The 23788-nt window shown below is 44.1% G+C and overlaps 1 protein-coding gene across 1 annotated transcript in view; it reads left to right on the forward strand.

The window, feature by feature from the left end:
- LOC120930453 overlaps positions 1–23788 on the forward strand; it is a 62857-nt gene that overhangs the window by 21009 nt on the left and 18060 nt on the right. Inside the window, exons 4-5 of the mRNA XM_040341638.1 lie at positions 20184–20213; positions 20326–20509. Of these exons, the coding sequence (XP_040197572.1) occupies positions 20184–20213; positions 20326–20509 (214 nt within the window). The remainder of the gene's footprint in view (positions 1–20183; positions 20214–20325; positions 20510–23788) is intronic.

Genomic DNA, 23788 nt, shown 5'->3' on the forward strand with positions numbered 1-23788 from the left:
TATATCGTCTTGTTGAGCACCTGTGTATTGTCTTGATTTTCTCACACCGATGCAAGATCCAGTCCAAGTTCTCAAACTAGACCAAGCATCAGTAGCAGACTTAGCTATGTGGGACAACTTCCCCACCTGATAGAACATCATTTCAATCTTCATCCCGGCAGTGTCAGCCGAGCCACCAAAGGCTTTTGCAGCCATTTTTAGGCCGCCACTGGTTCTCCAAAACTTGGCCCCCAGAAATTCTATTAAATTTTTGCTTCACCCAGTCTTCATCACGCCTCGTGCTGCACCCCATCGTGGCAGCTGCCCAGGTCTGGGACCACACTTGAACAGGACAGACACTGTTCTTCACCACAGACAATCAGGCCACAGCCGACATCATCAATTAAGATAGATCTAAGTCACTCCCCATCACTTCCTGCGCAGGCTCACGCAGCTGTCACTCCGTCACCAGTTAATATCTTATGTAGACCTTTTCCAGGCAAATGCAAAAAGCAGCTGATGCGCTTTCCTATTCCAACCTTGGAATGGATGTTTTTTCCAGCAAGAGCCTGGAGCCGACCCAGCAACTATCCCTGTCCCACCATGGACATTGCTGACGATGGACTGAAGTCGCATCTCGCCAACGCAATCCAACTTATTAACCACTCCTTGGCACGCAACACACTGAAGGCCTATCGCACTGCTTGGAACACTAATCGCAAATTTTTGGCCCCTTGTCCCGGAGCAGCAATAGGCAACGTTGGACACATCCTAGCCTTCATATCGTATTGCCACATGCAGCTGACCATTTCTCAATACTATCACGCCATATCTAGATGGCATCCAGCATTTCCTGTCCCTGCAGGACCCCAGTAAACCGTCAGTATTCTCGAGCCCATGCAGTCAAGTCCCTCCTACAGGGCATACAGAAGCACCAACCTGTAGTCAGTGGCAAGCGCCTACCTTTCAAGAGTCCCCTCTTTAGGGACATGTCTAAAATCCTTACTCGTTCCCTGTTTAGGGCTTTGCCCAGTCTAGTCACCCAACAGCCATCTACCAGGCCTTCTACGGTTCCCTACAACCTAGTGAATTTAGTCAGCGGCTCCGGCAGTCACACACTGCTCCGACGCCACCCGACTCGCTTTCGAACCACTACACTCTCAACTCAACAAACAGGCCCCTGGGGTTGACATCAACCTGTTTCAGACTGACAACGCCTGACGCCCAGTGACGGTGCTCGACCCACTACTGCTCCATCTACCCAGCCAATCTGATGGTAGCTCGTTGCTACCCTTTCTAAACCAGCTCCCTGAGTGTCAGCCAGTGTGTCAAGCATGTCAGAATCCTCCTAAGTAACTTGGGCTTCAAACCCCAGTCAGTTCTCTGGACATTCTATCCGAATTGGAGCAGTCTCAGTTGCCTCCCAACAGGGAGTACCAGACTACGTAATCAAGATACCGGGCTGATGGAAGTCTCCTTGTTTTGCCACATACATCCCAAATCCTCATGAAGGAATGGCACAAGCCTTTACCAAGCTGGCTCTATAAATACAAGAAATCAATATAAACTATTTCCCTATCTGAGTCTTTTGCCCCCTTTTCTTGGCATACTGACCAGACCACCAAGGCACACTTCAGGTCTATTTATGTTGTCTTGTCGCGTGTTTATGTGATCCACATCTCTCTCGGTCAGAGGGTAATGACCATAAATAAGAAGGCCAGTATGGTGGCCTGAGTTTATGGGAGGAGCCCGAAGGGTATTTAAGCAGCCCACTCACACATGCTCTTTGTCGGTTCAGTGTGCAGTACTACACGTCACTGGGCCGACTCTTCCCAGCTCACCTCATGTCCGTGAGTCTGCGCATTCAATCGCATTCGACACCCTCCCGCCCTTCCCTTTTTCAGGGCACTTCTTAGCATGTCCTTCTTCAATTAACTACCCATTACTTACCTTGGGTATGCCCCCTTTTCTTGGCATACTGACCAGACCACCAAGGCACACTTCAGGTCTATTTATGTTGTCTTGTCGCGTGTTTATGTGATCCACATCTCTCTCGGTCAGAGGGTAATGACCATAAATATATTTAAATGGTTTTAGCTATGTGTATGTAAAAACATTCCATTACCAAAAGGTAAATAAACAAAATTATACATTACCAGTATTTAAGAGTTCTTTCTGTTTGAGAAGCGAAGTCCCATGAGGGACTTCTTTCAACCCCCTACATCTTTGCGTTCAAGATCTCCTTCCAGCTTCCTTCGGAGATACTTTCAGAGAGAGAGAGTTCCCCAGACATCTTTGCAGAGTCAGCTTCCTTCCTGAGATAGAGAGATCTCCAACCAGCGACCTCCAAAGATTGACCAAAGATTCCCGCTCGTGCTCTCTACAACTCCCTTTTAACACACCCCAGAAGTGGGTGTGTATCTCACATTACTACATCATTGACAATGTCAAATGATGCTATGTTAGGTAGGCTGCCATAGCAAGCAAGGATGCGGCCATTTTGATTAATGCCACTTTTAACCTGTGGGGTGGTGGTGTATAAGGAATAATTTCTAATTTTAGGGTTATCCAGGGTTGATCATAATGTATGACCCCCTTTGACATACGTCTTGGTGGAGCACCATAAATTGTCTTATATGTCAAACAATTGTCAGACATCCTGGCATTTCTTACCACTTTAAAGACTGGGAATGTTTAACCATCTTAGCTTAGACCATTAGTTGAATTCCTAGGAAAGTGAGATCCTTTGAAAAGTACTTCTAAGCAAAACCCTTTACTTCCCAAATACAGGCTCTCAATGTCAATACAGCTAGGAACTCACATTTGTAAGCATAGTAATATATATGTACTTAACGATTTATAATAACTAATACATTTACATTATTACCATTATGAAAGAAACATTACTATTTAAAGCAGTAGTAAACCCGCTGCCATTTTTTTTTAACACCAGAAAAGAAAAAGCCATAATGAGTTTGTATGCATGGAATACTAGCTCATTATGAAATACTTACCTTGAAATGAGGTGTGAGGAACTTACCTGGTCCACACCGAGGGAGATGTCATCTTGCCTCGGCGTGTATTCTGGGTATCGCCGCTCCAGCGCTGTGATTGGCTGGAGCGGCGATGTCGTCACTCCCGCACATGCGCGCGGGAGACTTCTCTCCGGCAAGGTCCAGCGGCTTCTGGGCCTTTAGCCGAGGATCTCAGCTGCGCATGCACCGCTGCAGTCAGTGGCGCATTGCGAGGGGAATATCTCCTAAACCTTACAGGTTTAGGAGATATTCTTTATATCTACAGGTAAGCCTTATTATAGGCTTACCTGTAGGTTAAAGTGGTAGTACAGAGTTTACTACCACTTTAAGATATATAATATGATAGCTTATTGGTGGGTGAGCCCACATGTGCAAGAATTCCACAGCCTGGCCACATACAGAGGCCGAGTATAACTGAGTATGGTCAAGCACAGCTGGGTATGGCTGGATATGGCTGAGCATGGCTGGGTATGGCTGAGCATGGCTGGGTATGGCTGAGCATGGCTGGGTATGGCTGAGTATTGCTGGGTACAGCCGAGTATGGCTAAGCATGGCTGGGTATCGCCGAGTATGGCTGGGTACGGCTGAGTACGACTGAATATGGCTGGGGTGGATGGGATGGCTGAGCATGTATGGATGGATGAATGAGTATTGCTGAGTATGGATGGCTGAGCATGGATGGGTGGATAAGTATGACAGAGAGATGGCTGAGCATGGATAGATGAGTATGTATGGATGAGTATGGATGGCGAGATGGGCGAGTGTGGATGGCGGAATGGCTGAGTGTGGATGGCGGGATGGCTGAGTGTGGATGGAGGGATGGCTGAGTGTGGATGGCTGAGTGTGGATGAGTGTGGATGGCGGGATGGATGAATGTGGATGACGGGATGGCTGAGTGTGGATGGCTAATACAGAGGGATGGATGGCTGGATTAGGCTGCAGTTGTCACTCAGCAGTGCTGTGGGCACTACACATCCAGCCCACAGTGCTGCATCCGATCGCTCCCCTCTCCACTCACACTATATGGAGAGGGGAGAGGGAGACCAAACATCACTCTGATTTGTTTACATGTGATCGATCCGTCATTTGATGGAGCGATCATGTGGTAAATGGCCACTGACAGCGGCCATTTACTGTGATCCGTGATACAAAAAGACCCGGCGGGCACAGATACTCCCCAGGGGGCACGTGGGAGCGCGATTCAGGGAGGACGTCAATGTACGCCCTCCCAGAGTTATCGAGCCACACTATAGCCGTTATTCGGTGCGATTGGAAAGCGGTTAAACTGGCTGGCTCATTCAGCGTCTTCACCTTGGTCAACATAACTATAGACTCTCTGCTGTGTTCCTGTTCAAGACTTGCCTGGCTGACGTCCCTTCTGGTTCCTGATCCTGTCTGTTATGTACTACTATGCTGATCTATGGCTTCCTGATTTTCTGGGTTGACTACCCAATTTGGCTACCAAACCCTGGGTATGTTTTGACTACGTTTACTATTTTTGCTATTTTTACCTCTTTATTAAAATGTGTGATTTTATTTTACTGCATTTTCTGTCTCCGTCTGTTTCATGGTTTGTGACAAAACACAAGATTGGCTTTAACAAAGTTCTTATTGCACAATCCACTGGTAATATGTGTAATCAACTATCTCTAAACAGATATATATCATGTTAAAACACTTTATAACAGCCTTGTAGGATCAAAAATGGGCTCTCACTTCAGTCTCTCAAAAACAATCTTGTAAACCACCATAAACCTGCCAATTTTATTGCTACAATCACATTGCATAAAAATCATATAATGCCCTAAAAAATGCCCTAATCTTTTTTATTGCCCTAAAATCTATAAAATATATAACAAATTGTGTCCTATTCCCCTGAAAGAATAATAATGCTAAAGTCACAAAGCTTACCTTACTTAGTTCTAGATCTCATTTACACAGGATTTATTTATTTTTATGGGTTGTTCTTGTAGCCACCTATTTTCCTTGTTTCTTGCCTTTTCTTACCTTTAATCTTTGACTTCTGTTTCTAACCACTTAAGGACCACCTCCTGCACATATTCGTCGTCAGAATGGCACGGCTGGGCACAGGCACGTACCTGTGCGTTGCCTTTAAGAGCCCAGCCGTGGGTCGCGGGACCCGCGGAGCCGACCGCTGTTGGTGTCCCACGATCGGTCACAGGAGCTAAAGAACGGGGAGAGGTGTGTGTAAACACACCTTTCCCATTCTTCTGTGTGGCAGTGACACTGATCGTCTGTTTCCTGATATAGGGAATGACGATCAGTGACGTCACGCCTACAGCCATGCCCCCCTACAGTAAGAATCACTCCCTTAGGGCACACCAGATCCCTTAGTGCCACCTAGTGGTTAACCCCTTTACTGCCATTGTCATTTTCACAGTAATCAGTGCATTTGCATAGCAATTTTCGCTGTGAAAATGACAATGGTCCCAAAAATGTGTCAAAAGTGTCCGATGTGTCTGCCATAATGACGCAGTCATGAAAAAAAATTGCTGATCACCGACATTACTAGTAAAAAAAAAATATTAATAAAAATGCCATAAAACTATCCCCTAAATTGTAAACGCTATAACTTTTGCGCAAACCAATCAATAAACACTTATTGCCATTTTTTTTACCAAAAATATGTTTTTTTATATATTTTTGGCGGATATTTATTATAGCAAAAAGTAAAAAATATTGTTTTTTTTTCAAAATTGTCCCTATATTTTTGTTTATAGCGCAAAAAATAAAAACCGCAGAGGTGATCAAATACCACCAAAAGAAAGCTCTATTTGTGAGGAAAAAAGGACGCCAATTTTGTTTGGGAGCCACGTCGCACGACCGCGCAATTGTCAGTTAACCACATTAATACCAGCCCATTGTAAAATGACGTCCACAAAGGACCTCTAACGATCCGGGTGGACGTCATATGATGTCCTGGGCTTTGTGGGGGGATATCTGAATGATGCCTGCAGCTAGAGGCATCATTCAGATATCCTTCTCTTCTGCCGGCGATTCTGCACAACGTAAGAACAATCATAGCGTTCTTACAGGCGGCGGGAGGGGACATCCCCCCCTCCCGCCACCATCCGGTGTTTCTCCGGGGCTCCCCCGTGCCATCGGGGGGCCCGGAGAACGAATCGTCTGGCGCTGGCAGTAAGCATAGAGATGACTGGTGACCAGATGGTCACCAGTCATCTCTATGACCGTCGGAGAACCCGGGCGCGATGTGATGACGTCACGCCCGGGTCCCTGTAAGTAAACAAAGCCGCAATTGCGGCTGCTAAGCAACATTACTCATGAGATCGGTGAATTTTTTTTCACCGATTTCATGCTTTCCAGCCTGGAGGAGAGATGTGGGGTCTTATTGACCCCGCATCTCTCCATAAAGAGTACCTGTCACACACATTCCTATTACAAGGGATGTTTACATTCCTTGTAATAGGAATAAAAGTGATAATTAAAAAAAAAAAAAAGTGTAAAAAAATAAGTAAATATGTAAATGTGTCCCCAGTAGCTCGCGCGCAGAAGCGAACGCACACGCAAGTCATATGTAAACGCCGTTTAAACCACATATGTGAGGTATCGCCACGTGCGTTAGAGTGCCAGCAACAATTCTAGCACTAGATCTCCTCTGTAAATCTAAACTGGTAACCTGTAAAAAATGTCAAAGCGTTGCCTATGGAGATTTTTAAGTACCGAAGTTTGGCGCCATTCCATGAGTGTGACATGTTGGGTATCTATTTACTCTGTGTAACATCATCTTTCAGATTTTACAAAAAAATTGGGCTAACTTTTCTGTTTTGTTATTTTTTTAATTCATGAAACAATTTTTTTCCAAAAAAAAGGCGTTTGAAAAATTATTGCGCAAATACCGTGCAAGATAAAACGTTTCAATGACCGTTGTTTTATTCCCTAGGGTGTCTGCTAAAAAAACATATATAATGTTTGGGGGTTCTGCGTAATTTTCTAGCAAAAAAATTATGATTTGTACATGTAGGAGAGAAGTGCCAGAATAGGCCTGGTATGGAGGTGTGTATAAAAGCCCTGTATGGAAGTGGTTAAAGCGACGCAGTGCGGAATCGCAAAAAGGGGTAAGGTCCTTAACCTGCATAATGGTCCGCGTCTTAAGTGGTTAACTAACATTGCTGTTTCATTTAATGTCATCTCTTGATATAATGTTCACTAACAGTGACTGCGGCACTTCCCATTGCACACAAATGATAAGGACATACTGTAGGTTGAACATATTGCATCAGTGCAGCGACAGTGGGAGGGGGCACTATTTTTATTAAATTATGGATTTAGGTTGACACTGTATTCAGGTTAAACACACAATTCTCTCTTCTCTGCTTCTTTTTCTTCTCTACTTTTGGTCCCTTGTTTTCCTAAATTTTCATCTTTACTTATCCTTCTCTTACTTTCAGCATTTCTGGTGATGAAAGAACTGAATTTGCCTTTTACAGGTCACAGGTATGCATCTATAGCCTAACAATATACAGTTCTGAAGCACATACACCCAGGCCCACTGGACTTTATTGTACACTTGCAGTCTGTTTAGACATTCTGCATGAGACATGCATACTATACATTTCATCCATGGGTTTAACATATTGTATAATAAGGCCATTTACAAAAAAAAATCTCAATTATTATTATTTTCACTTGTTTTTCACTGATCACTGGGTTTATGGTTTTGGGGTTTAACCTCCCTGGCGGTATGATTCTTTCAGAAAAAAGGTGCTGAAAGCGGTACCATTATTTGCAAGGAAATTTGGCGTTTTATATTGTAGGCCTGTAATTCTTAGGAATAACTCACTTAAATCTGACCAAACAAGAGTATTGTAGGGATCCCGGGTATGAAATTTTTTTGAAAACAAAATTATAAATTATAATATAATAAATAATTATAAATAATTATAACAAATAATAATATAATTCTAATAAAAATTATTCAATAATGTAATCAACTCAAAATCACTGAAATTTGCTCAGTTGCAGAATTGTCGCTGTCATTACTTTTATTTTTTTATGACGAATTTCCCCACAAATCGCTATCGCACAATTCTGCAAGTGATTATAATTTATTATCGCTGTTTTCTAGCTGCTCTAAAACCATTTTTGACATAAAAAGGTACTTTTGGTTGCTATGGACAATCTACAGTTTGCAGGGAAAAATAACAGTTTTTATTATATAAAAGAACATGTAGGACACTGGGCAGACCACTAGGGACAAGGGGTGTGTGTATTTTTTACATACAGTACTGTAATCTATAAGATTACAGTATACTGTATGTATAGTGTTTGTTTACGTTTTTGAATTTGGCGACGTTCTCCGCTCCCGTGCGTCGTAACGTCGCAGGGAACGGAGATCGGCGTCACAGGAGGACGCTGTGTGAATCAAGCGAGGTCCCGCTCGCTCACTCAGCGCTGTGGCATCGCTGGATCCAGGGACAAGGTAAGTAAACCATGCCTGTGGATCTAGCGAGGCAAGCCCGAGTCTGACTCGGGGTTACCGATCGCAGCATGAAAATCTAACCCCTGAGTCAGACTCGGGAACACCGCCAGGGGGGATAATGGGAGTCCTGTCTGCTGCTCATATGTAACTATCATTCTGCCACTTATTTTTCTTAGGTCCTGTCTTTTGATACATAACCCAGAAACTCTTTGGATAGAATCTGACTAAAATGTAGAAGGGTGATTTTATAATTTTGTATGTACCAGAAAAATGTTATTATTTTTTTCAATTTTCTTTTTTTTTATTCTCCTCTGACCTTATTTACCCAAATTTTTCTATAATTTTATGTGTTTTGCTTCTTAGGAGTGATAAATACAATTGGAGGGCATGAAAGCTTTGACATACTATACTGGGATTGATTTGCTAAAACTGGTGAGTGCACAATCTGGTGAACCAAACAGCTTCCATTTTTTTTTTTTTGTCAAAGCTTAATTGAACAAGCTGAAGTTAGAAGCTGCACCCAATTTTGCACTCTCCAGCATTAGTAAATCAATCCCACAATCTCTAGATTAGGGATGAGCTTCGTGTTCGAGTCAAACTCACGTTCGTCTCGAACATCGTATGTTTGACAGTTCGTCGAAATACGAACGTTACGGGCCATTCGCGCCAAATTTGAGTGGCGTGTCATGGCCCATAATTCACTGCGGCATCGCAGTGCATTGCTGGCTGATGATTGGCCAAGCATGCACTATGACCCACATGCTTGGCCAATCACAGCTTGCAAAAAACAGAGAGCCATAATTGGCCAAAGCCAGGGTGGCTTTGGCCAATTATGGCTCAGGGGGTTTAGTACATGCCCCACACTATAAAAGGCCGCCTGCAGGTCGGCCTTGTGTAATGTGTTGCAGTGGTTAAGAGAAGACAGAGAGATAGAGAGAGGCCCAGATTCACGTATCTGTGCGCATCTTTGTGCGGGCGTAGCGTATCCTATTTACGCAAACAACGTAAAATACAACGCTGTTCCGACGTTTCCGACGTCCATACCTTAACATGACTTACCCCTGCTTTATGAGGGGTAAAGTTACGCCGGTCGTACGCCTTACGTAAACAGCGTATATTAATACGCCAGGCGAAAGTACATTTGTGAATCGGCGTATCTAGCTCATTTGCATATTTATAATGGGAACGTTGAATGCGTCCAGCGTAACTATGCGCCTACGATACACCAGCGTAGGCAACTTTGTGAATTGGCGTAAAGATGCGACGGCGCACATTTGAAATTACGGCGGCGTATCTGGAGATACGCTGGCGTACATCCTTTCTGAATCCGGCCCAGAGAGTTTCATTTATTGCAGGTAGATAGAGCAGGCAGGCTAGTCAGTTAGAGTTAGTGTGTAGAGGATATATATGCATCCCAGGTGCTCTTCCTAATTTACTGACAGGCAGGCAGGTGATTGTGCTAGCAGCAGTATTCTCACATGGTGTACTGTCTGTGTCCTCTGCAGTGTGCACCTATAGCTATGTGGTGTGTGTACTGTCTGTGTCCTCTGCACATTGTGCACCTAGTGTAAAGCTGGTGTTTCTCATATTTACTCCTAGAAGCAGAGATCTTCTCATATTAATACTGCAGGCAGGGTATATTGCTGCAAGTACTTTCATGTGGTGTACTGTCTGTGTCCTCTGCAGTGTGCACCTAAAGCTACGTAGTGTGTGTACTGTCTGTGTCCTCTGCAGTGTGCACCTAATGCTACATGGTGTATGTACTGTCTGTGTCCTCTGCACATTGTGCACCTAATGTAAAGCTGGTGTTTCTCATATTTACTCCTAGAAGCAGGGATCTGCTCATATTAATACTACAGGCAGGGTATATTGCTGCAAGTATTTTCACGTGGTGTACTGTCTGTGTCCTCTGCAGGTCATTAGTATGTCTGGAAGGACAAGGAGAGGCAGAGAGTCACGAAGAGGGAAAGCAGGCTCTGCGTCTAGAGGCAACAGTGCTGGTCGTGGACACAGTGCATCTTCATCAGCACGTGGCCGTGGGTCACGGTCGTCCTTTTTTTTTGCAGCTGGCTGTGTTGAGCCGCAACATGCCGAAGACTTGGTAGAGCCGTCCTCATCCTCCTCATCCTCTATCACCCAGGCTCAGGGTACTTTGTCTGGCAAAGCAGCTGCCAACGCGGCCTCTTCCCTCTGCTCAATGGCATCAGTCACTCCTTCCCTAGCCCAACCATGTCCTCCTGAGGAGTCCCCCGAACTGTTTGACCACAGTGTTGGGTACATGCTGCAGGAGAATGCACAGCGTTTTGAAGGCTCCAATGATGGTACACAGCTAGAGGAAGGCAGTAACGTGAGCCCAGAGAGAGGGGATGCCCAAGAAGGACAGCAATCTGGCAGTCATGTTCCCCCAGCTGCAGCATACTGCCAGGTTTTCTACAGTGATGAGGAGGGAGGGGATGATGAGGTCACTGACTCTACGTGGGTGGCTGATAGGAGAGAGGAGGAGGAGGAGGCACAGGCACATCTCCAACAAAGCAGGATGCCCTACAGGGGCCAGCTTAAGGGCAGCACACCGACTGCATCACAATGCAGAGCTACGCATGTGCAGGGCGCTGCTGTCTCTCAGCGTTATTCCAAAAGTTCTTTGGTGTGGGCCTTTTTTGAGATGAGTGCATCAGATCGCACCGCTGCTATTTGCAACATATGTCTCAAGCGTATCTCGCTTGGCCAAAACATCAGCCGCTTGGGCACCACATGCTTGACCAGACATATGTCAACCTGCCATGCAGTTCGTTGGCAAGCGTACCTCAAAGACCCACACCAAAGAACAAAGCGGACCTCTCCTTGCTCCTCATCAGCTGGGATCTCCAACCCCACTATACCCTCAGTCCTCTCTGAAGCCTGCACTGATAGGACTGAAGGTGTAGAATTAGTGTGTCACAGCCAAGTACTTGCAGGCAATGTACTATCGGTACACCGATGGCAGATTATACCAGGCAAATTTCCCTGCCCCAGCTGCTGCAGCGCCAAAATAAGTTCTCTCCCAGCCACCCACATGCCCAGCGGTTGAATGCTAGCTTAGCTAAATTGCTAGCACTTCAACTGCTGCCTTTTCAGTTGGTAGATTCTGCCCCCTTCCATGAGTTTGTGGAATGTGCGGTACCTTAGTGACAAGTTCCCAAACACCACTTTTTCTCACGGAAGGCAATGTCCATGCCTCGCTGGACAGGGCGGTCAGTGGTAAGGTGCATATTACCACTGACTCATGGTCCAGCAGGCATGGACATTACCGATCTTTCATGGCGCATTGGGTGACTCTGCTGGCAGCTGGGATGGACGCAGGACAATGTACAGTAGTGTTGGAGGTTGTTCCGCCTACTCCTGGTTATGGCACACCTCTTTCCTCCACCCCCTCCTCTTCTTCTTTCTCTGTGGCCTCTTCCTGTGCTGATGTGTCCTTGGCTCCGTAGGTGTTCAAGGGGTTTACGCAGGTACGCAGACAAAGAAATGCCATGCAGTGCTTGAGCTGGTGTACTTGGGGGACAGGAGCCACACTGGGCCAGAGGTTCTGTCAGCTCTGCAGGGGCAGGGGCAGGCTCAGAGGTGGTTGACGCCACTCCAGCTTAAGCCAGGAATGGTGGTTTGCGACAATGGCACCAACCTCCTCTCTGCCCTGCGACAGGGACAACTGACCCATGTGCCCTGTTTTGCTCATGTCCTTAACTTGGTGGTGCAGCAGTTCTTGGGCAGGTACCCTGGTTTACAGCATGTCCTGAAGCAGGCCAGGAAACTCTGTGTGCATTTCCGACGGTCATATAATGCCAGTGCTCGGCTGGCAGAGCTCCAAAAGGAATACAACCTGCCCAAGAACCGCCTAATCTGTGACATGCCCACTAGGTGGAACTCTACATAATTCACGAACATATAGGCATTGGTGACTCATCCAAGGCAGTCAGAGGTAGGTGACAAAAAGCAATCCTGCATAAGTCACACTAACCAAATCATCTTATCCAATTTGATGGTAGTCATAGATATAATATTAAATACTACTATCTGCATTCCTCTGAATTAATACTGCATATGAAAAAATGGGAGAGAAAAATAATTGGTCAGAAAGGAATACGGAACTCTTCGTTGGCCATGCTGCAGCGGCTGCATACGCAGCAGAGGGCCATCAATGAGTATCTGTGCCAATATGGCAGCAGGACATGGTCAGGGGAGCTTGTTTTTTTCCCCCACGCCAGTGGGCCATGATCAGGGATGCATGCACTGTCCTGTCACCATTTGAGGAGGCCACGATGATGGTGAGCAGTGACAGTGCATGCATCAGTGAGACTGTCCCTCTTATTCACCTGTTGGAGCACACGCTGCGTGGAATAATGGACAGGGCCCTTGAGGCAGAACAGAGGGAGGAAGAGGAGGACTTCCTTACCTATCAAGGCCCCCTTTATCCAGACAGTGTTCCTGCTTGTCCGCCTATCACTTAGGAAGAGGACGAGGAGGAGGAGGATTGTGTCAGCATGGAGGTGGAGCCTAGCACTCAGCATCAGCAGCAGTCTTCAAGGGATCAATTACAGTCCCAAGAAACCCATGGACTTGTACGTGGCTCGGACGCGGTGGCTGCGGATCCTGTCGTCCTCAGTGACCCAGAGGACTCCTCACCGAATGCCTCAGCAAACCTATGTTGTATGGCCTCCCTGATCCTGCAAAGCCTGCGGAAGGATCCCCTATTTGTGCTATCAAGAGAGGATCATTACTGGCTGGCAACCCTCCTTGATCCACGTTACAAGAGTAAGGTTGCGGACCTTTTCCTGCCGATGCAGAGGGAGCAGAAGATGAAACATCTTTGGGAGGCCTTCGGGAGGCCTTGCAGAAAGGTCTGTGCAACATGTTCACAGATACTGGGAGGTTACAAAATCCTGGTCCTGGACAACGTGTTGCTGAGGCTTCAGTCAGTCACAGAAGAAGCGGTGGAGAAGGTGGCCGTCTGACCGATGCGTTCAGACAATTTTTTAGTCCGCAGCCCCAAGGTATGACCAGTTCCAGCAACCATCACCAGCGTCTGTTTTACATGGTGCGGGAATACCTAGGGGAAAGATCAGACTTGGACACCTTTCCCACCGAAAATCCTCTGGCTTACTGAGTCTTGAGGATGGATCACTGCTGGCCAGAGCTTGCACAGTACGCAATTGAGCTACTGGCTTGTGTTGCATCCAGCGTTCTTTCAGAACGCACTTTCAGTGCTGCTGGAGGTTTTGTAACCGATCACAGGGTGCGCCTCTCCCCCTTCTCGGTCGATCGACTAACCTTCATAAAAATTAATCAGGCTTGGATCACCACCATCTACCAAGCACCTGATGCTGATGTAACTGAATTATTTTTTTTGAAATGTCAGATCCCTTCAAGACTGCCTATGCTGTGCTGAGTGACTATCCTGTTATGCTGAGTGACTATCCTTTTCCTCCTCAATGATCATGCTGATAGCTTGTAAGAACATTTTTGGTTCTGGGCACCGCCACCAGTGCCTAAGGCCCAATTTTTCTGCCCCTGTTTAACAGGGGAGTGTAATTACAATTTTTGATGGAATACTTTGCAGCGGGCTCATTCCTGCACTCCAACTAGAGTATCTGTGAGGGGTTGCAGTGTTGTGGCACCAGCACCAGTGCCTAAGGCCAAATGTTTAACAGGGACGTGTAATTACAATTTTTGATATAATAGTTCACACAGCAGGGCGTTCCAGCGCCCACCAAGACTAACTGTGAGGGCTTACAGTGTTGTGGCAACACCAACACCTAGGGCCCAAATTTATGCAGAGTATACAGTATATGGCAGGCCCCTACTTTCAAACATCCAACTTACAAACTACTCCTACTTGCAAACGGAAGGAGACAACAGGAAGTGAGAGGAAATCTAACCCTAGGGAGGGAAATTCTCTTGTGTAAGAGGTGTCTCCTGTCCACTGATGCTTTATCACCAATCCTTGTTTCAATAAAAAACCCACATTTTCAAAAAATCATTTGTCATTGGGACAGAAAGTGAATTGAAATCTTCTGAACAGATGCATACAGACAGCAAAACAAATGTTACAGGGGTGATAACCCTTCTCTATGTTTTCAGAAAAGCTTAAAAATAGATTTTATGGCTCGAGCTACACTTTAAAAAAGTACCAGTTCAAAATTACAAACAGATTCTACTTAACAACAAACCTACAGTCCCTGGGCCGGATTCAGATACATTGGAGTATCTTTCAGCGGGGCGTAACGTATCTCAGATACGTTACGCCGCCGTAAATTAGGGCGCAAGTTCCGTATTCAGAAAGAACTTGCGCCCTAAGTTACAGCGGCGTAACGTATGTGGTCCGGCGTAAGCCCACCTAATTCAAATGTGGATGATGTGGGCGTGTTTTATTTAAATTTACTGTGACCCCACGTATTTGACGTATTTAACGAACGGCGCATGCACCGTTCGTGAAAAAATCCCAGTGCGCATGCTCAAAATTACGCCGCAAATTGTCAATGCTTTAGACGTGAACGTAACTTACGTACAGCCCTATTCGCGAACGACTTACGCAAACAACGTAAAATGTTCAAAATTTTACACGAGAATGACGTCCATACTTAACATAGGATACCCCTCATATAGCAGGGGTTACTTTACGCCGGAAAAAGCCTAACGTAAACAAAGTAAAAAAATGCGCCGGGCAGACGTACGTTTCTGAATCGGCGTAACTACCTAATTTGCATATTCCTCGCGGAAATATACAGAAGCGCCACCTAGCGGCCAGCGTAAATATGCAGCCTAAGACACTTATGCCGGTCGGATCTTAGGGAAATCTATGCGTAACCGATTCTATGAATCAGTTGCATAGATACGACCCCGCAACTCAGAGTTACGACGGCGTATCCATTGTGAATCCGGGCCCCTGTCTTGTTTGCACCGCCTGTATACTGCTGTTCAAAGTATATAGGGTCAAAGGGGCTTGTAATGATGTGGGGGGAGGAGGGGAAACCCATGCTATTTTTCTCAATGATTTTCATCCATATTGCAGGGACCAGACATTACATTAAAGCCTATACTAAATGGTTAGGAAAAATACTGCGCAGGTCTGGATGTGCGTGAACAGTGAATCACAAAGTGGAAATAAATGAATAAAATGCTGCTGCAGCTATTATGTCAGATATAAACACAAATAGCAAATAGAAAAAAAGAGAAGCTGCGCTGCATATATATTATTGTGAACATAAATCAACATAGATGAACAATATGCTGTATATAGTGCACAAAAGACACCAGTGCAAATCAATAACTTATACACAAGTGATAAATAATAAAAAGTTCTTTGGATAGATAAGTCCCAAAAGTTCAAAAGAGGATGTGACAGGGATAACAAAAGACTGTCCAAATGGGTGTTGAGCAGGTCCAGAGGAAATCGTGTGAATCAGTAAGACTGATGATAGTAGCCTCCACCACGTATGTCCTATTTGCTTACCGAAATGATTGGACCTCTACGGAGATCAACAACGCATTGAATCAACAAGCCAGCCCAAGCTCTCCTGGAATCCTGTCACTCTGTCTGTGTCTCCATATCCTTATATTGTCAGATCGTTATTCCTCCATATGCATGACCGAGAAGGAAAACACTAACATAGCGTGATAACGTCTAAAAGGTTTATTAACCTCTTGACCACTGGGCACTTAAACCCCCTTCCTGACCAGACCAATTTTTAGCTTTCGGTGCTCTCACAATTTGAATGACAATTACTCAGTCATACAACATTGTACCCATTTGAAATTGTTGTCCTTTTTTTCACACAAATAGAGCTTTCTTTTGGTGGTATTTGATCACCTCTGGGTTTTTTATTTTTTGCACTATAAAAGAAAAACGACTGAAAATTCTGTAAAAAAAAATAAAATATCTAGTTTCTGTCATATTAGCAGGTTATTTCTCACACACAGCATATGCATACCACAAATTACACCCCAAAACACATTTTGCTATTCCTCCCGAGTATGGCGATGCCACATGTGTGAGACTTTTACACAGCATGACCACATACAGAGGCCCAACATGCAGGGAGCACCATCAGGCGTTCTAAAGCACCCAGGCGAATTCTGACATTTCTCTCCTACACGTAAAAATCATCATTTATTTGCTAGAAAATTACATAGAACCCCAAAACATTATATATGCTTTTTTAGCAAAGACCCTAGAGAATACAATGGCGGCCGTTACAACTTTTTATCTCGCATGGTATTTTCGCAGAAATTTTTTGAACGCGCGTTTTAAAAAAAAAAACAGTTTTGTGCTTAAAAAAACAAAACAGTAAAGTTAGCCCAATTTCTTTTCATAATGTGAAAGATGAAGTTACGCCGAGTAAATAGATACCCAACATGTCACACTTCAAAATTGCGCACACTCATGGAATGGCGCCAAACTTCGCTACTTAAAAATCCCCATAGGCGATGCTTTAATTACTTTTATTGGTTACATATTTTTAGTTACAGAGGAGGTCTAGGGCCAAGATGATTGCTCTCGCTCTAACGTTCGCAGAGATACCTCACATCTGTAGCTTGAACACCGTTTTCATATGTGGGCGGGACTTACGTATGCGTTCGCTTCTGCATGCAAGCATACGGGGACAGGGGCGCTTTAAAAAAATGGGTATTGCAGAGTATTGGGGTATTGCAAAGTATTGGGATATTGCAGAGTATCGCGCAGGGTATTGCAGAGTCTTGGGGTATTGCAGAGTATCGCGCAGGGTATTGGAGTATTGCAGAGTATTGAGGTAATGCAGAGTATCGTGCAGAGTATTGGGGTATTGCAGAGTATTGGGGTATTGCAGAGTATTGGGGTATTGCAGAGTATCGCGCAGGGTATTGCAGAGTATTGGGGTATTGCAGAGTATCGCGCAGGGTATTGCAGAGTATTGGGGTATTGCAGAGTATTGCGCAGGGTATTGCAGAGTATTGGGGTATTGCAGAGTATTGAGGTATTGCAGAGTATTGGGGTATTGTGCAGGGTATTGCAGAGTATTGGGGTATTGCAGAGTATTGCGCAGGGTATTGCAGAGTATTGGGCTACTGCAGAGTATTGCGCAGGGTATTGCAGAGTATTGGGGTATTGCAGAGTATTGAGGTATTGCAGAGTATTGGGGTATTGCAGAGTATTGTGCAGGGTATTGCAGAGTATTGGGGTATTGCAGAGTATTGCGCAGGGTATTGCAGAGTATTGGGGTATTGCAGAGTATTGCGCAGGGTATTGCAGAGTATTGGGGTATTGCAGAGTATTGCGCAGGGATAGCTGAGCTGGGATGGATGGCTGGATCTGTGACTGCAGTTGTCACAGATCCAGCCCTCAGTGCTGCTGCTGACACCCGCTCCCCCCCCTCCTCTCACACTGTACCGACGTTTGTTTACAAGTGATCGCTCCGTCATTTGACGATCACGTGGTAAACGCCCGCTATCAGCAGCAATTTACCGCGATCCGTGATGATTCCAGGGGCGCGCGAGTAAAGGATTCTGGGAGGACGTCCCAGGGACGTCCTCCCAGAATAACTCGACCGCGCTGTAGCAGTAAAATGTCTATGGCGCGGTGGGCAAGTGGTTAATAAAAGTAGATACACTCACATGAATGCAGATAAAACGTGCGTGTAAATCTCTGCTGTAGCCGGCCGGCTGACAATATAAGGATATGGAGACACAGACAGAGTGACAGGATTCCAGGAGTTCTTGGGCTGGCTTGTTGATTCAATGGGTTGTTGATCTCGTTAGAGGTCCAATCATTTCGGTAAGCAGATAGGACATAAGTGGTGGAGGCTACTCTCATCAGTCTTACTGATTCACACGATTTCCTCTGGACCTGCTCAACACCCATTTGGACAGTCTTTTGTTATCTCTGTCACATCCTCTTTTGAACTTTTGGGACTTATCTATCCAAACAAACTTTTTATTATTTATCACTTGTGTATAAGTTATTGATTTGCACTGGTGTCTTTTGTGCACTATATACAGCATATTGTTCATCTATGTTGATTTATGTTCACAATAATATATATGCAGCGCAGCTTCTCTTTTTTTCTATTACATTAAAGCCGGCAAGAAGTTTTAAATTACTTTTTTCTTATAGTAATCTAATTTTGTGCAGGGACAGTTCTTAACACGTGCCACTTCACAGGCATACTATAGACACACAGCAGGTATGATATTTAACCACTTAAGCCCCGGACCTTTAGGCAGCTAAATGCCCAGGCCAGGTTTTGCGATTCGGCACGGCATCGCTTTAACAGACAATTGCGCGGTCGTGCGATGTGGCTCCCAAACAAAATTGGCGTCCTTTTTTCCCCACAAATAGAGCTTTCTTTTGGTGGTATTTGATCACCTCTGCGTTTTTTATTTTTTGCGCTATAAACAAAAATAGAGCGACAATTTTGAAAAAAATGCAATATTTTTTACTTTTTGCTATAATAAATATCCCCCAAAAACATATATAAAAAAAAATTTTCCTCAGTTTAGGCCGATACGTATTCTTCTACCTATTTTTGGTAAAACAAATCGCAATAAGCGTTTATCGATTGGTTTGCGCAAAATTTATAGCATTTACAAAATAGGAGATAGTTTTATTGCATATTTTTTTTTTACTACTATTGGTGGCGATCAGCGATTTTTTTCGTGACTGCGACATTATGGCGGACACTTCGGACAATTTTGACACATTTTTGGGATCATTGTCATTTTCACAGCAAAAAATGCATTTAAATTGAATTGTTTATTGTGAAAATGACAGCTGCAGTTTGGGAGTTAACCACAGGGGGCGCTGTAGGAGTTAGGGTGCACCTAGTGTGTGTTTACAACTGTAGGGGGGTGTGGCTGTAGGACTCGCTTATAAAAAGGATCACTCGATCGATACGCCGCCACAGTGAAGCACGGGAAAGCCGTGTTTACATACGGCTCTCCCCATTCTTCAGCTCCGGGGAGCGATCGCGACGGAGCGGCTATAAATGAATAGCCGCGCCGTCGTCCCGGATCGCTCCCTGAGGGAATCCGCCCGCCGCACGCAGCGGAGGGGTTCCCGATCGGACCCCCCACCCGCTAGAAGGCAGGGACGTATATATACGCCCATCTGCCTGTCCGTGCCATTTTGCGGACGTAAATAGTCGTGCGGCGGGCGTTAAGGGGTTAAAGGATTTCTTTTTTTTTTTTTTTTCACTAAGCATCATTAAAATCACTGCTCCAGAAAAAAACAACCATTTTTAAAACTTTTTTTTACATTGATACATGTTCCCTGGGGCAAGACCCGGGTTCTCAAACACGTTTTACGACAATAACTTGCATAATAGGCTTTAAAATGAGCACTTTTGAATTTGAATGTTCGAGTCCCATAGACTTCAATGGGGTTCTAAATGTTCGCGCAAACGTTCTGGTGCGAGAATAGGAACTACAGAGTGTATTTGGTGTTTCAGTAATAATGCACATAGCCTATTTGGTTCACATTTTAGGCACAAGTAGCACATTGTATGTAAGCTATTATGGATTGCACAAATTACCTGTGAATGTTTATACGCATATTGCAAATTTGGATTTCATATATTTATAGTTATGGACATAAATATATTACCATTTTGGGAAAAATATGGGGCCAAGAGTTAGGGATGTGCAGAATGGAACATTTTGTTTTGTTTCATTTTGAGTAATTTGTTAACCTATATTTGTAGTCAACTCTGTACTATCACTTTTATCTACAGGTAAGCCTATAATAAGGCTTACCTGTAAGTACCGTGAATATCTCCTAAACCTGTTTAAGAGATGTTCAGAGTGCATGCAGCCAATAACATCATTGGTGCATGCTCTCTGAAGGTCTGGCTTACAGTGCTGGACCTTCAAAACCAGTGCTGGAAATGGCAGCTCTTGTGTGCATGTGCAGGAGTGATGTCATCACGCCCCCCGCCACTAACGGAGGTCACAAACCCAGAAGAAAGACCGTGGAAGATGTCGGCCATCTCAGCATTGACATTGTGGTGCAGGAGGGCTTTGTTCTAAGGTAAGTTTCTCATATGACATTTCCTTGCAGAATTATTGGGCCAGATTCTCAAAGAGTTACGCTGGCGTATCAGTAGATACGCCGACGTAACTCCGAATCTAAGCCCGTCTTATGTTTAAATGTATTCTCAAACTGAGATACACTTAAACATGCCTAAGATACGATGGCCTGCGCCGTCGTATCTTAGGGTGCAATATTTACGCTGGCTGCTAGGTGGCGCTTCCATTGCGTTCGGCGTAGAATATGCAAATTAGTCTTTACGCCGATTCACGAACGTGCGCTTGCCCCACGCAGTAAATTTACACCGTTTCCATAAGAGATACGCGGCGTAATGATAAACATGCCCCCTAGGTGGCGTATCCAATGTTAAGCACTTGCCCGTAAAACTTGCGGCGGCCTAATGTAAATGCGATATGTTACGCTGCCGCAGATCTACGTGAATCTGGCCCATTGTTTTTAACCACCAGCGGTTTACAGACATTTTATATATTTACATAGTTGGTGAACAAGTCCATCAAGTCCAACCTGTGTGTGTGTTTTTATGTTAATAGTACATTGTATACCCCTATATGTTGTGGTCGTTTAGGTGCCCATCTAATAGTTTTTTTTAAATGATCAATGCTCCCTTCTGAAATTACTGCTTGTGGAAGAGAATTCCTACAGCCTTACTGCTCTTACAGTAAAGAAATCTCTATGCAGTTTAAGGTTAAATCGCTTCTCTTTCAATTTTAGTGAATGGCTGCGTAACTTTTTAAATGCCCTCGCGTGGAAAAGTTGTGGGGTCACCAGTACGGTATTTGTACATTGAAATCAAGTGTCTCTTCTCTCTACACCAGGTGTGGCCAGACCAGAGTCTTGTAGAGTGGGAGAATTATCGTTTTGTCTCTGAAGTTTTGGAATTTAATAACTTTGTTTTGTCATATTTGTGGTTATAGTAGTTCTCTCATTTTATTTATTTTGCTTCACAGGCAGTAATTATTCTATCTCCCCCCCTCCTGTTTCCCACATCATTGTTTTTTTACTTACATATTATAAATCACAAAAGGCATTTCTACACAAACAATGTGAATGTCTCACTTTGCTATAGCTCTTTTGTTTATACATTTAATATGATTGGGATTAAACATCGGAGGTTTGAAAATTTTTTGATCCAATCGCCAGTGATCGCAATTATTGTTTGTGATCCCGGCCATTTGAGGGATACACGACAGGGTTTATATGCCTGCTACTAACATAGACCATATACATTTACCAATATATTTGTTATCTTCCTTTTCTCTCTTTTCCTTTTCTTTTTGTTTTTCTTCTTCCTTTTTCCTTTTGAAATAAGTGAAAACTTATAAAAACACATGAAAGAGGTCCAAAAAACATGATGGGGTTATTATATACAAGTCCACATGTGTGTGTATATATATATATATATATATATATATATATATATATATATATATATATATATATATATATATATATATAAATATTGTGAATAGCTCCTAGGGATATTGGGACAGATTTTGGTACAAATACGTTACGCTGCGGCAGCATAACGTATACCATTTACGTTACACCGCCGCAGGTTTACAGCGTAAGTGCCTGATTCACAAAGCTCTTACCTGTAAACTTGAGGCGGTGTAACGTAAATCCGCTCGGCGCAAGCCCGCCTAATTCAAATGGGGCGGGCACCATTTAAATTAGGCGCGTTCCGCGCCGAACGTACTGTGCATGCTCCGTTCGTCAAATTACCCGACGTGCATTGCGCTAAATGACGTCGCAAGGACGTCATTGGTTTCAACGTTAACGTAAATGGCGTCCAGCGCCATTCACGAACGACTTAGGCGAACAACGTGAAATTTTAAATTTCGACGCGGGACACGGCCAAACTTAACATGGGTTACACCACCTAGAGGGCAGCCTTAGTTTTACGCAGCGTATCTCGATGGAAACAACGTAAATTTAGAGCGACGGGTAAAGCGTACGTTCGTGAATCGCCGTAACTAGTCATTTGCATATTCTACGCCGACCGCAATGGAATCGCCACCTAGCGGCCGGCCTAGAATTGCATCCTAAGATCCGATGGTGTAAGTCAATTACACCTGTCGCATTTTAGAGCTATCTATGCGTAACTGATTCTATGAATCAGCCGCATAGTTACGACGGGCGGATCACAGAGATACGACGGCGTATCAGGAGATACACCGTCGTATCTCTTTTGTGAATCTGGCCCATTGTTACTCAATCTCTGATTTATTTCTTCTCTTTTCCTTATCTGTTGAAAGTTGGTCCATACATGGACCGATTGAAAGTTTTTTTTCATCGAATCATCTTGTCTTCTAGTACCCCACATTTAATACAAGGACTACTACATTGACATCTATCTATCTATCTATCTATCTATCTATCTATCTATCTATCTATCTATCTATCTATCTATCTATCTATCGTGAGGGGTTAGCCCGGCAGCGGGTGTGTGTAACCCCCTGGAAGGGTTCATCACACAAAAACACTAGGCACAGCAGACAGTGGTAGGAGGGAAAAAAAGGTGCGGTTTTATTTGAACTATATACAAATGAAAATGTAACAGAAAACAAAAGAAATACAAAAATAAATCCTGGTCAAATTGACCTGCTCGCTATAAACGTTGGTGTCCCTGACTAACAACTGGGTACAGCCTTGTGCTGCCCCAGCCCCTGACTCCCTGGTCTTTGAATCTCTTAGCTCACACTCCCCAGACTAAACACACAGTTCTGGTTCCAGGTTGGAGCATATCTCTGTGCAAGCTGGGAGTTTTTGTAGAGGACCTAATGAGCCCACCTAATTCAGCTGGGCCCATCAAGTCCTCCAGCAGGACTCCCAGCACTCCCCCTAGAGGTATAAACTGGCATAAAGCCTGATCCTAGGGGATATATACACTGCATCCTGGATGCAACCAGGGAATTTAACCTGCCTGCTGCCACAATATATATATATATATATATATATATATATATATATATATATATATATATATATATATATATATATATATATATATATATATATATATATATGTTTCTGCAGGTTTAACACAGGACATGCATTTATATAGTTATGTTAACTATACGTGATGTCCATTATGGATTTGACATTGGAATATATACATCTTTGCAAAAAAATAACCATTTTAAACCATGATTGTTTTGATTTTATTTATGTTTCATGACCATTTTTAGATGTGCATACCAATGATTCATGGAAACATGTAATGTTATTAATTACATTTTATACTGTGATTTATAATTG

The sequence above is a fragment of the Rana temporaria genome, chromosome 3, assembly GCF_905171775.1.
Source record: "Rana temporaria chromosome 3, aRanTem1.1, whole genome shotgun sequence".
Taxonomy (NCBI): domain Eukaryota; kingdom Metazoa; phylum Chordata; class Amphibia; order Anura; family Ranidae; genus Rana; species Rana temporaria.